General features: G+C 51.6%; 1 protein-coding gene across 1 annotated transcript; it reads right to left on the bottom strand.

Annotated features, from left to right (window-relative positions):
- Nucleotides 1-874: 874 nt before the first annotated feature.
- On the bottom strand, nt 875-17,106 carry CDA (cytidine deaminase). Its single transcript, XM_014602066.3, has 5 exons — nt 17,050-17,106; nt 16,129-16,349; nt 11,933-12,044; nt 9,004-9,061; nt 875-6,429 (listed from the first exon to the last, which is right to left on the bottom strand). The coding sequence occupies exons 2-5, from the start codon at nt 16,313-16,315 to the stop codon at nt 6,316-6,318; spliced, it is 471 nt and encodes a 156-aa protein (XP_014457552.1). The 5' UTR covers nt 16,316-16,349; nt 17,050-17,106; the 3' UTR covers nt 875-6,315.
- Between the last annotated feature and the right edge of the window lie 775 nt (nt 17,107-17,881).

Genomic DNA, 17,881 nt, shown 5'->3' with positions numbered 1-17,881 from the left:
CTGTGCGCACCATGCACTGCCCCATGTGTTGCGCTGTGTCACTGTGCGCACCGTGCACTGTCCTGTGTGTTGCGCTGTGTGGCTGTGCGCACCGTGCACTGTCCTGTGTGTTGCGTTGTGTGGCTGTGCGCACCATGCACTGCCCCATGTGTTGCACTGTGTCACTGTGCGCACCGTGCACTGTCCTGTGTGTTGCGCTGTGTGGCTGTGCGCACCGTGCGATGCCCCGTGTGTTGCGCTGTGTCACTGTGCGCACCGTGCGATGCCCCATGTGTTGCGCTGTGTCACTGTGTGCACTGTGCGCTGCCCTGTGTGTTGCGCCGTGTCACTGTGCGCTGTCCCCAGTGCTCCACCAGCTGCATGATGCTGTGGTCTCTGCTGTCAGCCCAGGCCCTGGGGGATGTTCACTGCAGGCTGTGGCTGCACGTGCATGTAGTACACACACAGTGTGTGGTGTAACGCAGCATGGTAACACCACACACATGCTCTGGGCTGTGCAGCTCCGCCTCCTGCAGCGGATACCACCAACGTCACCCAACTCTGCCTCTCTTCACTCCCCCGGGAGCGATCAGGTCCGCGGGGCCCTGCCCTGAAAGGAGCCATAGGCTTAGTGAAGACGAAAGCCATTTATTGTGCTTGGACAGTGATAGTCGCAGGTAGCCAGCGCTATTCGGGTTCAGGATTACAAGATCAGCCTTGGATGCTTCAGCGCGGGTCATTTCATTGTCTCGGACGTGGAACAGCTGTCACATCATACCGGCAGGCAGCCACGGTGGCATTGCCCAGGACCCCACACTACACCCTCGTGCCCACCCATTCCCACAAGCAGAAAAGAAATCGAACAACAGGAATAAAGACAAATGAGGAAAGGACACGCTCTCAGCGTTGGCATTTCATTCATAATAATAAAGGGCATATAAACTGCAACATGCTTGATTGATGCTTACTAATAACCTCCTCTCTACATTAACAACACTTTCCACTCAAGATTTATGAAGCCTTTAGTTTCTGTTTTCTTTTCTTATTCAGGGCTGGCTGATGGATTCACTGACTTTACAAGTACTGGTTTTACATCGCTTCAAAGCTCCTGGGTTTGACTGGTTTATTAATCTGTGCAATTTCCCTTCCCAGCAGGAACAGACCCAAAAGTGGAACCAAATCCATCTCTTACTCCATTTGATCACAGAGGGCTTGCATCTGCAAGCAGCAAAGCAGCTTCCCGGGACTCTGACTCAGTTGTTTCATAAGCTCTAAAATTGCGTGTGCGCCTGTATAACATTGGAGGTAGGTGGATGCAGTGAAAATGTGCGTTTGCCTCTTTAGGCTACAGCATCATTCTTCAGACAAATGTGGGTCCTCTGGGATGTGTATTTCTATTCTTACCATTTATGAAACAGTTTGCATCAGACTGACGGGAATTAAACTTAGCATAAATCTGGAGCGCCTGCCTTAGGATCAGTACGGGTAATATTTGGCACTACCCAAGCATTATTCATACAAGCATCTCGAAGCGCTTTGCAATCAAAGTTAATTTATCATTATCCAGGCAGGACGCTAAGGCACTGGAGGTTAGCTAGCTTGCTCACACAGCAAGCCCATGGCAGGGCTGGGCAGAGAGACTGCTGGCTCCTCTCTCTCATCGGTCTCGTTGTGCTCTGTCCTCTTGAACAAATGGCAAGGTAAGGTTTGAATTGCAGTGTTAGCTCTTCCCAGGCTGTATTATGCACGTGATTTTGGTCGGTGTTTCCAAGGCCTGCGGAAGCTGAGCAACAATTGAGAAGGCAGAATTGGGAAGCGTCAAACAAAGCTTCATGTGGAAGGCAGGAAGTGTAAGATTGTCCAAAGGCTTCTCATTTAAAACGGACAATCTGGACTCCGGACTACACTGTTTAAACTTTAAAAGAAAAGTGTTGACAATAATAGGATTTGACTGGAAAACAGCTCTTTCTTGCCTTGGTATTGTGAACAGAGACACTCAAAAGCATTTTAAAACTCTACCATGCTTTGTCATTTTTATATCGCTGGTTGACTTCTTAGTTCAGGGTGTGAGAACAGGGTTTCAGTCATTTTCCTCTTTTGTCTGATCACTTGTAGATAAGGTCATTTAAATCTTCTGTACCAGCAAACTGTTTCCTCTGATGACAATTATGTAAATTAGGGAGATGTTTCTACTTCTTTTTAAAAACCAAATCACGTGTGGGGTCCAATCTGATTTGACCTTCTTTTGAAAGGCTTCAATCACAAACGAGGCTGCAAGGATGTACCTTTGGAGTTGCATGTGCATATATTCACATTAAAATATTTCCCCCTGCTCTTAGTAACAAAGACAATGTACTGCTTTGACACCGTTCATCACTAGGCCCCAAAGCACTTTTCAAAGCAGGTCAATAGTATAATTGTCCCAATTTTACAAATGGGAGAATGGGACACAGAGGTGAAAGGGTTAGTCCATTGGCATCCAGCAGTCCAGGGACACAGCTGGATTCAGAGCCCAGGTCTCCATGGTCCTGGCCTAGTGCTCTGCCCTTCAGGCACCATCATTACCCCAAGAAAGAGGAGTGAGTTTTAATATGTGTATTTCCTTTACAACAGTAACAGCACCCCTGACATGTTCCCAGTCCCTTAACCCGAGTTCTCATCCAAGGAAATGAGGTTGGGCAGGACTATTTCCATGGATGCACCACCAAGGAACCCCCTCAGCTGCACGAAGTTTTCTGTGGTGGCGGATGACAGAGCAAGGAGAGACATGCTCGGGTGGGATGGGCTTCATCTTTCCCCCAAAGGGAAGCGTGTGTCCTCTTCTAGGTTGGCCGATCTCCTCCGGCAGGCTTTAAACTAGGCTCATCAGGGGACGGGGAAGATGAGGGCGGAGGAAGCCTGGAACCAATAAACCAAGAGACACCCACAACGACAGCCCAGCCTGGACCAACGACGAGCAGAATGAATACTGTACTGAGATTAGGGGGCAGTGCACACATCTTCAGGAGGCCTCAAATGCCTCCACACAAATGCTTGTAGTATGGGGAACAAGCAGGAGGAACTTACCCTCCTTAAGTCAGCTCACGGAGATAGTTAGGTCAAAAGACGTGGTCATCATGGGGGACCTGACCTTTCCAGACATCTGCTGGGAGGAGCAGTCAGCCAGGTCTGACCGCCCGCATAGGTTCCTAGCCGAGATACAGGACCTCCATCTAATGCAGGAGGTGCACCGTCCCACCGGGGAGACGCCTTGTTGGACCTGGTCCTGGCCACAGGTGATGACGTGGTGAGGGGTCTGCGGGTGCTCGACCCCCTGGGCAACAGCGATCATCACCTGCTGCAATTCACCATCCAGCGCAAGGTGGCAAAAGCCTGCAGCAAGGCAGCAGCCCTGGACTTCAGGAGGGTGGACTTCAACGAGGTAAGAAGAATAGTTGGGGAGGCACTGAGGTCCCGGAGGGGAGGAGAGTTGGGTGTCCAAGAAGAGTGGTCGTTCCTTAAGGAGACGATCCTCGAAGCCCAAAGGGAGGTAATCCCAACACAGATCAAAGGGCGCAAAAGCCCCCGTGGCTCCCCAAAAGCATACGGGAACGTCTCCTAGCTAAAAGGGAGGTGTACACCCAATGGCAGGGAGGGGCCATCACCAAGGAGGACTACACCTCGGGTGCTCGGGGCTGCAGGGGGGCAGTCAGGACGGCCAAGGCGGAGATGGGACTGGGACTAGCGACCCGGATCAAGGACAACAAGAAGTCCTTTTTCAAATACATAGGGGGCAAAAAGAAGGTACTGGGTAACGTGGGGCCTCTGCAAGGCAAGCTAGGAAATCTGGTTGTCGCACCAGACAACAAGGCTAACCTATTTAACAATTTCTTTGCCTCCATTTTCCTGAGCAGGGACCAGATCAGCCCGTCCGCCGGGACCCCCTCAGGCCCCAGGGGAGGTGCACCCAGGGTCAGTGAGGACCTAGTCCAGGAACTTCTGGAGGGACTGGACGTATTTAAATCAGCTGGTCCTGATGACCTCCACCCCAGGGTGCTGAGGGAATGAGCAGAGGTCATTGTGGGACCCCCGGCATGGCTTTACGAGCACTCATGGTGCTTTGGTGTGGTGCCAGAGGACTGGAAAAGGGCCAGTGTGGTTCCCATTTTCAAAAAAGGAAGGAAGGAGGACCCAGGAAACTATAGGCCAGTTAGTCTGACCTTGATCCTGGGTAAGCTTTTTGAGAGAGTTATCCTGGCACAGGAGGTTATGCTTAGGGGCAACCAGCATGGGCTCATTTGGGGCAGGTCCTGTCAGACCAACCTGGTGGCCTTCTACGACCAGGTCACAGCATCCTTAGACGTAGGGGTAGCAGTCTTTCTGGACTTCAGGAAGGCCTTCGACACTGTGTCTCACCCATTCTCAGTAAGAAACTAGGAGGCAGTGGTGTTGATGCCTACACGGTCAGATGGGTCGCTAACTGGCTGGAGGGCTGCACCCAGAGAGCGGTGGTGGACGGGTCGTTTTCGACCTGGAGGGATGTGGGCAGTGGGGCCCCCCAGGGCTCGGTCCTCGGGCCCACACTATTCAACATCTTCATCAGTGACTTGGACGAGGGGGTGAAAAGTACCCTGTTCAAATTCACAGACGACACTAAGATGTGGGGGGAAGTGGGCACGCTAGAAGGGAGGAATAGGCTGCAATCGGATCTGGACAGGCTACAGGAGTGGGCGGATGAGAACAGGATGGGGTTCAACACTGACAAGTGCAAGGAGCTGCACCTGGGGAGGAAGAACCAGCAGCAGACCTACACGCTGGGGAACTCCCTTCTCATCAGTGCAGAGGCAGAAAAGGATCTTGGAGTCATCATTGATGCCACAATGAACATGGGCCGACAGCGTGGGGACACGGTCAGGAAGGCCAACCGCACCTTGTCATGCATCCACAGATGCATCTTGAGCAGGTCCAAGGAGGTGATCCTCCCCCTCTACACGACACTGGTAAGACCACAGTTGGAGTACTGTTTCCAGTTCTGGGCACTGCACTTCAGGAGGGATGTGGCCAATATGGAGAGGGTCCAGAGGAGGGCCATTCGCATGATCAGGGGGCAGCAGGGCAGGCCCTACAAGGAGAGGCTAAGGGGTCTGAACCTGTTCAGCCTCCACAAGAGAAGGCTGAGGGGGATCTAGTGGCCTGTTACAAACTAGTCAGGGGGGACCAGCAGGCATTGCAGGCATCCCTGTTCCCCCGAGCACTACCAGGAGTGACGAGAAATAATGGTCACAAGCTGGCAGAGGGTAGATTCAGACTAGATATCAGGAGGCGCTACTTCACTGTCAGGGCGGCTAGGACCTGGAACCAACTTCCAAGAGAAGTGGTGCTGGCTCCTACCCTGGGGGTCTTTAAGAGGAGGTTAGACGAACACCTTGCTGGGGTCATTTGACCCTAGTACTTTTTCCTGCCAGGGCAGGGGGTTGGACTTGATGATCTGCTCAGGTCCCTTCTGACTCTACCTACTATGAAACTATGAAACAAGGAGCAATGGGCTCAAGTTGCAGCAAGGGCAGTTTAGGTTAGAAATTAGGAAAAACTCTCACTAGTGGGGTAGCGATGCACTGGAGCAGGTTACCCAGCGAGGTGGTGGAGTCTCCATGCTTGGAGGTTAAGACCCGGCTACACAAAGCCTTGGCTGGGATGATGTAGTTGGGGCTGGTCCTGCCTTGAGCAAGGGGTTGGACTAGATGTGACCTCCTGAGGTCCCTTCGCACCTGAATTTTCTATAATACTAAGTGCTACTGGGGAGCTAATTCCTTCCTCTCCGTTGGTATCAGCCAATGCCCCCACTCCTGAAGGCACACTGTATTTTCCAGGGTGGCAGGATTTAGAAGAAATGTACAAACAGATCCTGTCCCCTTCTGGTCACTAGTTACAATAACCCCTTGCTGTCTGTCTCCTTTTTAACATGTTGAGAAACATCAGTCTTGTATTATGACCCAACTCTATTTTGACTGATACGCCACCCCACTGGACTCCAGGCAAGTTGTCAACAGACTATCACATTCTTCTTAAAGTCCTCTCTTAAACGTTACATAGGTACCATCACATGGGTAATCACTGGCTTTGCAGCTTCTAGTAAGATGGTAGTATTTTAAAACATCGTAATCAAAGCTTCCCTAATCCCCTTTAAAAAAAACCCCAAAACACAAAAGCACCTTTATCTGAGAGCTGGGGAAGCTGAATGACAACTGAGAAGGCAGAATTGGGAAGTGTCATCAAAGCTCCATCCAGGAGGCAGGAAGTGGAAGATTGTCCAAAGGCTCCTCGGTGCCGTTACAGGCCAAGTGTCCCATGCATTCTTCATGGCTTCCTTAGATCCTCAGGTCCAAATGACAGAGGCAAGAGCTCTTCAAGAGTCTTGAACACATACGTCCCATTTGGCTTTGTCATGAAAATGTCCCAGTTTCTCCCAAACTAGAAAAAAAGCGAGAGATAGAGAGAGCCATCTGTGAGCCACACTTTGTAGATCCCCAGTTTCTCTCATGGATGATTTGCTCTCTATGCAAACACACTACAACCAGAATCAGTACCTTAATCTCTGGCAAAGGAGGGCCCAATACTAAAAGTTCACTTGGGGCTGCCAGGAGTCTAGGTATGGTGCTGCTGTCCAGTACAAGGGGACTGCACTTCAGCCCCGAAGTGACCACATTCACTGGTGGATGAAATAATTACCATATTATTTCATGATGTAATAGGGCTGTGGGCTGTGATCCTGTGATGAAACCTCTTTCTTGTGCCCACAGGGATCCCAATATAGGACAGGAGCCAGCATGAGCCAGTGCTTTATGGACATGCAGGTAGATAAAGAAGAGTTTGCTCTCATGCGCAGGATTATATAAAGTGTCCTCCTCGACTGATCCTTGCAGCAGCTGCAGGGTGTGCCATTGACATCAAAGAACACAGAACAGAACCTAAAAGCCCCTCTGGCAAAGACTCACATCCATAGAGTAACTCTGCCCTGGAGCCATTAGCTAAGACCCTTGCAGAGCACGGGGCGTGGATGCTATCCAAGCCACTTTCCCTAAGACTTACAGTGAGGCATGCAATAAACTTTCCGTCTTGCAGTCGTCACCCTGCTATCATGGTGACCCTTTAACCGGTGGCCTTTGTCATTGCTCTGTTCAGATTAGCACAGGCCTATTTGCTTTTGCTTGGTTTATTTTGAATCACTGTCAGCTTCCTTTTGTAGGCTGGTTTCTGAGTCTCGCTTGCTTGCTGTGCCTTCCTACCTCTAACCTTTCTTCCAGCCTGGGCCCCTTCTCCTCTGCATTTGTGTCATCATCTCCTTAACATCCCTGCCAGCTCCCCACCAAGAGCTCACATCCCCATTGACACCCCCAGGATGGATTCCAGGCAGCCTCTCTGGGATGCCTGTACCGTGCCAGAGTATTACACCGAACAGGAGTGTGAAATCCCAAGCCACTTCCTACATCCTCTTCCAGTTTTTAATGTAGGGGATGATCTTGCATAGCCTATATTTCCCCAAACTCCCGCTGTCCTCCAAAGATAATGTTGAGTGCATAAGCAATCCCAAGATCAGGTTCTTGGGGAGCCGTACCTTTGAAATAATGCTGCTTATCCAAGCAGCGAGAAGCATTAGCTATCTGAGGGATGCTGAAAACATTAAAAGCAGCTTAGCGACCTATTTTTGGAGCGATGCATATTTGGTGCCCAGGAAGAAAATTAATCTGGGAAATGCTATGAAACCGTGCTGACTGGCCCCGTGTTTCACCGAGCCCCTTTGAAAATATTGATCTGTTCGCCCTCCACGACAAAGCCTCAGGGCAGCTTACAGTAAGAGAACAGCATCCCTTATCAAACAGAGCACCGAGAGAACAAAACAGCTGGAAAGGGAACTACATTGTCAACATAAACCAGAGACCACCCCCAAACAATATCTCAGCCTAGTTCTTTTTGCTAAACGCCTGTCCAGACAGGAAGGTCTTTCCATGCTTCTGAAAGACGTCCAGGCTCAGGCTCTGGGGGGTCCCAAGAGACAGCAAGTTCGCAAGCTGAGGGGTGACTGCTGCTCTTGAAAGACCTTAGGGATCATGATGGGACATAAGAGAAAAGATGACCCCTATGTAGAGCCCAAGCTGTTTCTCACAGGTCAAAACCTACACCTTACATGGTGTCCAGAAAGCTATTGGGGCCAATTCTGGAAATATGATTTTGCAATAACTGCCCCAAATGCTGCGGGCTGAATCTTGAGCAGGCTTCTGCATGTATGCAGGGCAGGAGAGCCATGGACATGCTGCATCACTGCCGTATCTGCAGCCTGGAGCACCTGCCAGTCGAATGCAACCCCCATGGCCCCTCTGCAGGCCCTCCAGCATGAAGTGGGGGAGAGGGTGGATGCTGCAGGGCAGGGAAGGGCTGATAGGTTTTCTCAGAGCACTCGACTATTCTGCACCCGATTCTTCCCCGGGCCCCTTGCAGGAGCCAGTTGTAAGCTGATGTCCTTGCTTAGAAAACCCTGGAGCATGTGCTGGGGCCCAGGACTCCTTGCTTCATCTCTGTAGTCCTGTATCAAGGTGGTTTTCCCAGAGCAGAGCTCTTTATTTAATCGTGGCTCAATCTCAGGCATTAGCCTGATGTTACTGTAAGGCCAACACTAGGGCAAGCCAAGTCTCATCCCATTGACTTCAATTAAGCTGCTGGTTCCACCTGCTCCTGCCCTTGAGCAAACGGTGTGGGATGAATACTGCAGCCAGCCCTTTTTTACTGATCGAGTGGACCCCTCTCCCCTTGCTGTGCTCCACAGAGAAAACTTTCCCAGCTTGGTGCTGGGCGGTGTTGGGAGTCGGATGCCCACCTGCTTGCACATCTCTGAAGGTTTCCTTACTCAGCAAGCCTCTCGTTGTGTCCCCTGACATTTAGGACACTGCGTCATGGGGTTTGGAAGAAATAAATGTTCCCAGCAGGCAGATGGATTGGACTGAAAACAGGGGAGCTTCAGCCAGAGAAGCAGAAAGCAAACTCACTTACCTCTCTCATTACTTGCCGGCAGGCCCCGCAGGGCACGATGAACTGCTCCTCTGAGTCACTGTCAAAGGAGAAAGGGATACAGAGCTTAGGTTAGCACAGGGGGAGGAAGGAGAACCTACAGAATATGTTAATATTTCAAACAAGCCTTCAAACGGGGTTGTGACATCGGAAGAAGGTTCCCCTCCATAGATCCCAGATAGTTTTACAGAGGAGAGCAAGCATCGCTGCTCTTATTTAACTGGTGGGGAAACTGAGGCACAGCCCCAGGGAGGCCAAGGCAGCGACCAGCACGTCACAGCTCCATGGAGTCTGAGACCAGGCGTGAGCATGAGATTATCGAGTCTGAGGCCCAGCGGATGACAGGTCGTTCTGTTATACTCGGAGCCTAAAATCTTGCACGTTTAGTTACACGGCATGCCATCTAGAAAGCCTCCTGGTCTCAACGGGAACATATCCAGAGATGGAAAATCTACTATTTCCAATGGGAGTTTGTTTTACTAGACCCTTGGTTCTTCCTAATGTCTAATTAGGATTTGTCTTGCTGCAGCTATTGCTTCTTTTATGCCTTTTTCTGCTAGACAGAAAACCCTTTCAGAGACCAGTATTCGCTCCCCATCGAGGTACTTCTGCACTGCAACCAAGTCACCTTTTCCCGTTCTTTTTTCTCAGGCAAACAAATCTGAGCTCTGGCTTTCTTAATGGGAAGCTTTTTCTCCAGTCCTCTGATTTTTCAGCCTCTTTGTTAAAATAGGACTGCTTGCAGCTTTCCTCTATTGGTACATCGACTTATGCTCACCCTCTTACCTCTGCTGACAGCTCTCCTGTTTATACACCTCAAAATCGCATTGTCCTGGCACATCACGGATTACTCACTCACACTCACTAATCCTGTTGCTGGGATGGGCTCTGAATACTTCTTTTTGGGGAGGGCACTCTGAAGCTGTCACGTAGTCTCACAGGCTGGGATGAGATCTGTGGTCCAATGCCCTCCTCTATAGGCCTGGGGACGTGCCTCTCAAGTCAAAAAGGTAGTGGGAGTTCTGGCCCAGCCAATCTCCCCCGTTTCATTTCACTATCCAACAAAGATGCAGGGAGTCTAGGCTCCGCACGGCATGGAGGTTCAACCCAGTTAGCGCTTCTCCATACTTGTCCTAACTGGATCGGCAGTGAATTCCCACTGAGGAGTGTGTGTGTGCTGGTGAGGAGAGAGCAGAGGAATTAAAAAGCGAGCATCCTCAGCCTACAGCATACTCTCTCCCCTGTGTAAAGACCTACAACTTCTGTGGACAGATCTATGGCTCAAAGATTGGACTCTAAGACACCTCATCCCCGTCAACGAGCCATGGTAGAGATCATCCTTGAATTGAGGCATTGCTGATGACGTGAGGATTGGGTTGTGCCAATGGTAGCACGTGTCTCCCGGCCATATCTCTGTCACCTCCCTGCCATGATGCAGCCCCAAGCCTTTAGAGGTTTCAAGGGCAAGAAGAGTGATGGTATTTCCATGAACCTCAGTCTTTTCTGCATGCACTGGCCACTCTTTGCCAACACTTGCTCAGTTTTCATCCTTTGGTGGTAGACCCCATGGGGAAGATGCTGCCCCTTCTCTGGGATTCTGGTACCCGTCGGTCTCCAAGTATCCGAAGGGCATCAAGGGAACTGTGTGGAGAAGGGGCAATGCAAAGGGGTATCTCTAGCACTTATGGGATGAAGTAAAAGGACAGTGCAGCCCCCCAGAAAGGAATATGCAGGTGAATACTGGGATACACTTCCCCGCTGTAGCAGAAGATGGTCTGAAACACACCTGCCCCTGCAAGGATATTTCCAGATATTAGCCTGGACCAAGCCCTCAGAAGGGGCCTCTTGCTAAAACTCTTGAGGTGTCCTTCAGGGAATGGACCACAGCACGCATCAACATGGACCCATATCTAGCGTTCAATATTGTTGCGAGCACATGAAAAAGCAATCTGGACGTTAGGGAGCACCAAGTCCACATAACTATAGAAACCTCCTCATTAGCACAAAAAATAGTCATTAACATTTGAAAGGAGAGAACAAACCAGAGAGAAACAGCCGTGCAGCTGGTAATATTCAAGACTACAATTTTCTGGTGCTGTTTTATGAATGTGTCCTCTTTTGTTCTGAATGAAATTCATGCCTTGGGGCTGATGAGTGCCAAGGACTTTTCCGCATTTAACAAGCCCACTGATTTCAGTCCATCGAGACAGAAGAGTCTTAAACTCCTCATCTGCCTTGTATTAAGCCAGAAACGAGGAGGCTGAGATACACACGCTGCTGAGCAGTGGGGATTACAACAAAGACCGAGTGGAATTGGCCATCTCTTGTTTTATGGGATGGAGCTGAAAATCTCTATGAGGTTTCTCCAGGGCAAGATCACAGTTCAGGCATGGTTTTTGCTCACATAAGCCTGGGTTCTGCAAACTAGACCTCTCTACCAATATAAAGTCCCGTTGCCTTCCCCAGGGTGCTGCACAGATGCTTTGGGAAAAATAATTCTTCTAGGGGGTTATGAATTAAGAGGCGACCAATAAAGTACATTGCAGCCCCAACCCTATTCATGTCTGGGCCACTGTCGACATGAGTAAGGGCAACTTTGGTGAGTAAGGGCTGGCAGGACTGAGACTTCTGCCTTAGAAGAGGCTGCAGCATGGTGATCTCTCAACGCAAAACCCTCCGATTGCTTTTTTTTCCTCCCAATCTCCAAAGCTGATTCTGCAAAAATTGTCAAAAGAGAAAGCTTGTCTTGAAAGCACAATACATCCTTGTGCAACCACCCCCGGCTGTGCATGCCTGTGTGTTTTACATGAAGGAAATGGAGAATGAGAGGAATAACAACAGCTTGTTTTTCCATCCAAGCCCATCTTGAAATTAATCTGCTAAGGAGACCTGATTCATCACCGTCTCTTACCTCGCAATGGCCATGGCTCTGAAATCCGTGTACCCTTCCGAGATGGCTTTCTGAATGGCAGTGCGCTCAGCGCACACCCCCAGCGGGAAGCAGGCGTTCTCCACGTTGCACCCTGAGGGAAGTACAGGGCAAGCTGTTATTTTTTGGACTCGTCTGCCAAGAATAGGAAGCTCTCACCCCTTGATACAGTGCCCTGGAGTTCAACCGCCTGCAGAGCCAGGGATCGCTGCCATCGCTGGGGTGGGGCAGGCGCCACAACAGGACGCAGCCCTATGAGAGGGGGCAAGGAATGTGCTCTTAAACTGAAACCACAGGCAAAAGTTAAGGGAACAGACAGTAATTCCTATGTGAGAAACCTGCCAGGACTGTGAGAGCCAAACCTTAGTTATGCTCAGCACAACGAGGTCCCAATCCTGCATTCACTTACAAGAGCACCCTCCAGCTGCAAATGCATACAGTACGCGGGCACTTAGTCAAGAGAGAAAGTGCCAGTAGCTGGCATTCATGAATATGCATCATAGTTCTCTCATGAATACGTATTGTGGCTCTGGATTTTGTAGGATCAATAATACTTGTTGTGCACTGCAAATGGCTTCCTCTGCACAGCTCATTTCGTTAGCGCTTAATATGCTCTAGGTTAATAAAAATGATTATTCATGATGACTATAACAGTCCTGAAAGCAACATGGGCTCATTAAGGACTACAGCACAAATTGAGCCTGGGTGTAAGCAGGGACGGTGCAATGAGGTGAGCAGAGTTGTTCCATTTCCTCCCAGCAGCAACTGTTGCCCTTTAAATAGCTGTTGTAAGCGCTTCCGGCCCGATGGTGAAAGCTGGGACAAGACGGACTCAGAAAGAAGTACGCCACTTCCTGAGCCGCCAGCACCGACTTCAGCTGGATTCCAGCCGAGTGCTAATAAGGTCCGGCTTTGCTGAGACGGGGAAATCAGACCAGGCTGCGGCTTGCGGGAGGGCGCAGGGTGGCATAACTGATGTGCAATTAAGAGTTGGTGAAGGAAGCAAGGATTACGTGCTTCCTCTCTCCATGCTGCAGATCCCCTGTTCAGTGGCATCCAATGTATGTCTTTCCATTAAACTCACCAGATCCCCCCCCTCAGCAAAAGTGTTGTTTGGTAGCTTTGGCCACTGCGCCTTTGCATTTTTTTCATTATTGGATTGCCTGCATGGATGATTACCCGATTGGTGGGGTGCACACGTTGGCCTGCGCAGGATCCGTTACTATGGGCCAGAGGAAAAGCAATTAAAGCCTAACGTGAAGAACGTAAGCGGAGAAAGCCTATGTGTTGTGTGTTCAAGACGTTCTCATTTCTCCCACCTGCTGAGCTGACACCTGCACCTGAAATCAAGCAGAGCTACAGATGCTCAGCACCTCTGCAAACCGGGCTATAAAGCTATGCTACAAATGCAAGGACCAAAGGTAGCAAAGGATCCCTCAGGCCCCAGGTCCAGATGCAGCAGCTGGATTTGTTCCCTTTGGATTGTTATTGGTAAATAGGTTTTTCCCTGCCCACCTAGCTCCAAGTACCAATATTCAGGCACATTGTTGGGGAGTGTCTGCCCAGGCTGGCCCCTGCCAGAACGTGCAAGGAAATCTCCTACCTTCCTTGGTTTTTATTCACAGGAGGAGCAAAATGAAGGAGCTGGGAGTTGCCCTCAGCCTTCTCCATCTTTCAACAAGCCCTATTTCTGTTTTTTTAAAGAGGACTCAAGGCTTGATCTGTGGTTGAGTCATCTCTTCACCTCCAGTCCAAACTGGGAAATGTAGGTGAAATGTAGGTGAAATGTACCTACTGCTTCTTCTGTACCTTCGTGCTAACTGCTGTCAGGAAGAGAGGATTTATAGTTTAGTAGCCTACAAAGTAATCCCCATCTGGTCTCAATCTGTTGGGGCTTGCTCATGCCCAGAGAAAACCTCACCTAGCAAACAGAAACCAACCAAAAGCCAGTTCCTCATATGATTCAGTGATGTTCTCCTGGGCTTTCCCCACACCCAATTTATTTGCCAGCCTTAGAGGATTGCAAAGATCTGAATGTGGCCTGGGAGATAAGCACAGCTAGGGAGAACAAGATGGCTTGGACAGGCAGGGATGCCTTAGGGGCAGCAGGATCCTAATGCTGCAGCCAGAGGCACTGGCTGGCCAGCCACCATTCAGAAATCATCAGTATTTGTACTACCGCAGCACCTAAAAACCCCAGTCGCAGCCCCAGAACTCACTATGCCGCAAAGGGTGGTTCCAGCCCCAAAGCGCTTATCATGTAGGTATAAGACAAGAATCAACTGGTGAATGCAGAGAGATGGAAGAACACAATGAAACAACGAGATCCAAGTCAGGAATCTGGGTCCCCTCCTTGCCTGCCTTCCCAAAAATTATGAGACTGGCTTAAAAATCAAGCAATCTTTTGTTAAAAAGCAGCACATGTGTGTGTGGGGAGCGGGTGGTTTGTTTCTTGAAGCTTTGATCCTTTAGGGTCCTCTTGTACGAGCATTTCTCTGCACACACAAAGTTTCACATCACTGTTTGCCTCCGAAGAGCTTCAGCTTTTCAAACATAACAAAAACAGCGAGGGAAACAACCTCCCCGTTGCCACCACCAATCTGAGCGGGTGCACTGGACTTTCCAAAGGCGGGGATGCAAAAAAAGGCTTTCTTGTTTAGTTCCCTGTCCTAGTCAGTGCTGGAGTGGGTGGGGAAGCAGGTGAGGCCATTGTCAGAAAGAGGAGGTGGAGGCTGAATATGGATTGAAACTCAGGGTGCTGTTACAGGTCACTTCTGGGACATTTTACTTTTGGGGTTTTTACACGGTGACAAAGTGAGAAGAGTTTCAGAGCAGTCCCAGGTTAAGGCTTTATGCCCTCTCACACCTGCACAGCTGTGACTTGTCACTGGAGAGCCTGGCACGCAGGGGCCTGGCCAGGAGCCGGGGCTCTGGGGTGGGAAAGGAGGGGACAGGGGGGTTGTAGCTGGGAGGCAAAGAAACCAGCGTGCGGGCTCTGGCTTGGGAAGATAAAAGTCTTGGAGAAAAAAAGGCTGTTTGAAGTGAAGTGGGTGGCAGGAGAAGTAAAGAGAACGGAGTGGGGGGAAAAGAGAATACAATGAAGATAAATAAAGGACCAAAATTTTGCATGTGTTTCACTGAATTGGGATTGGGGCAGGGGCGACTTGTGTTAGTGCTTGCACCAAGGCAGAGCTGAGATCCAGCGGGCTCATTACATGCCATCCTGGGGCAGAGTTGAGACCCATCGGGCTCGCTTGCCACACCAGGGCAGCGCTGAGACCCAGCAGGCTCACTGCATGCCACGCCAGGGCAGCGCTGCGACCCAGCACCATGGAGGTAGTAGAATCGATTGCTGCTGCTGTTTGCACGGAGGTGCCAGAGCAAGCAGCAAACGGTTGAAGTGCATTGCCCCTGGGTGCAGAGCAGTCAGGGTCACACCTCTGGGGACGGGAGCGGGTTTCACCTTGCAGCCAGCACCATCCCACAGAGGTGCACCCTGAGATGCTGGAGGCATGAGAGAAGAGCGCTTTATCTCCCCAGAGCATTCGAACAGTACCCGAGGATGACCCGGGTAAAATGGTTCAAAGATAAATGTCACCTCAAAGCGACACAACTGTAAAACATTTAGAGGGGACTTATCACGGGCTAACACTTTTTAATGAGTGATGGCTTGCATGTTATGGTTTTAGGGGAACCTGTAACACCACCCTCAGCTTAGAAAAGACAGGTGAAATCTCGAGTCCCCCTGCAGCCAAGTGAGGTGACATCGGGAGATAAAAAGTAAGGATACAAAAAGCACAGAGCAAAGCTTTCTCCACTGTACTGTGCTCGTAGTACAGACCAAACCTTGTTACTGCACAGCCTGCTGCTTTCCAGACCCCGGCACCCAGCATCTGTACCTCTATAAGGCGTCACTCTGTGGATGTGAGATGTCTCTGCCCATGCAGAGGCACTTGGGTTGTAACTCTGTGGCATACTACAGATGCAGAGATACCCTGAGTTAGCTGTGAACATAACAGAGTCCAAAGAGCACGGGGCAGCCCTCTGCAGAGATCTCCAAGCCAGCTCTGCAAAGGGAAGCGGTGTAGCTACATTAGCTCAGGGGAAGAAGCTCTACTAGGCAGGGAAGGGCACGGCTTGACAAGCGGCTGAGATGTTACGGCTCCATCCTCACTTACCAGAGAAGATCCTCCCGTCACCAGTCAGAAGAGCTGCTCCCACTGGGAAGTGGCTGTAGGGACAATAGGCTGCTTTCTTGGCTTCCTTGCACATGTGCAAGAGGTGTTGGATCTGCTCGGGTCCCACCGAAGAGCTGGCACTGTTTGGCGGAGAGCCCTGGGAACAGTTGCCCGGCACCTGAGCCATGGGCACACTCAGGTGTATCCTTCCCTCTTGGTACCTGCAGCAAGGGAGAGGAGGAAGGGGATGTGAGCCAGAGCGATCGTGCAAGGCAGAGTGAGTCAGGTGTGTGAGTTGATGTCTGAGGGAATGACTCCCATGAATGACTCAGCGTCTGAGGGAGTGAGTCCTGTGTGTGACCTGGTGCATGACACAGTGAGTCCCATGTGCACTTGGTGTCCAAGGGAACGAGTCCCATGTGTGACCTGGTGCTTGAGGGAGTGAGTCCAGTGTGCACCTGGTGTGCAAGGGAGCCCATCCTGTGTGCAACCCAGTGTCTGAAGGAGCTAGTCCAGTGTGCACTTGGTGTGCAAGGAAACCCAGCCCATGTGCGACCTGGTGTCTGAAGCAGCTAGTCCGGTGTGCGCTTGGTGTACAAGGAAGCTCGTGCCATGTGCGACCCAGTGTCTGAAGGAGCTAGTCCGGTGTGCACTCGGTGCGCAAGGAAGCCCGTCCCGTGTGCGACTCAGTGTCTCAGTGAGCGAGTCCAGCGTGCAACTCAGGCAGCAAGTCGGCTGTGTGTGTCGGTGGGGCAGACTTGGGGGCCAGGCTGGCACCAGGGTGCGCTGGCAGCATCCCCACAGGCGAGCGCCGTGCAAGTGTGCCCTGCACTGCCTGGCCCCGCTCCCTGCCCGCCCGGTGCCTGCAGGGGCTGTCGCAGGGCACGGGTTGTGGGACCCCATCCCTCCCGGGCCCGGTACCTGGGCTGTCCGTGCCGTCCGGGGCAGGAGAGGAGCCGTCCGCAGCCGGAGCCCCGCCGCCCCCCCACCCCCGGCTCCGCCCCGGGACCAGCGGCTGCTGCCTCCGCGGGCGGAGCCTGCCCGCCCGGCCGGGGCACCGCTGGAACAGCCGCTTCGACGGCACCCACCGCTGGAACAGCTGGATTTGCGCCTGGCTCGACCACACCCACCGCTGGAACAGCCGGATTTGCGCCTGGCTCGACCACACCCACCGCTGGAACAGCCGGATTTGCGCCTGGCTCGACCACACCCACCGCTGGAACAGCTGGATTTGCGCCTGGCTCGACCGAACCCACCGCTGGAACAGCTGGATTTGCGCCTGGCTCGACCACACCCACCGCTGGAACAGCTGGATTTGCGCCTGGCTCGACCACACCCACCGCTGGAACAGCTGGATTTGCGCCTGGCTCGACGGCACCCACCGCTGGAACAGCTGGATTTGCGCCTGGCTCGACCGAACCCACCGCTGGAACAGCTGGATTTGCGCCTGGCTCGACCACACCCACCGCTGGAACAGCCGGATTTGCGCCTGGCTCGACCACACCCACCGCTGGAACAGCTGGATTTGCGCCTGGCTCGACCACACCCACCGCTGGAACAGCTGGATTTGCGCCTGGCTCGACCACACCCACCGCTGGAACAGCTGGATTTGTGCCTGGCTCGACCACACCCACCGCTGGAACAGCTGGATTTGTGCCTGGCTCGACCACACCCACCGCTGAAACAGCTGGGGATCCTAGAGCGGTGGAGAAGCAGGAGGCTGGAAGGGATCAAAGCCCCAATGCTGTACTTC

This window comes from Alligator mississippiensis, chromosome 13, assembly GCF_030867095.1.
Source record: "Alligator mississippiensis isolate rAllMis1 chromosome 13, rAllMis1, whole genome shotgun sequence".
Taxonomy (NCBI): domain Eukaryota; kingdom Metazoa; phylum Chordata; order Crocodylia; family Alligatoridae; genus Alligator; species Alligator mississippiensis.
Note: the sequence above shows the minus strand (reverse complement) of the source record. Positions and strands in the feature narration are given on the sequence as shown.

Excerpts from the sequence above, each read along its gene's own strand:
- CDA (XM_014602066.3), bottom strand. The coding sequence starts at position 16,315 with ATGGCTCAGGTGCCGGGCAACTGTTCCCAGGGCTCTCCGCCAAACAGT. Across the intron at positions 12,045-16,128 it reads TGACGGGAGGATCTTCTCTG|GGTGCAACGTGGAGAACGCC; the intron begins GTAAGTGAGGAT and ends TACTTCCCTCAG. Across the intron at positions 6,430-9,003 it reads GCCGGCAAGTAATGAGAGAG|TTTGGGAGAAACTGGGACAT; the intron begins GTAAGTGAGTTT and ends CTTTTTTTCTAG.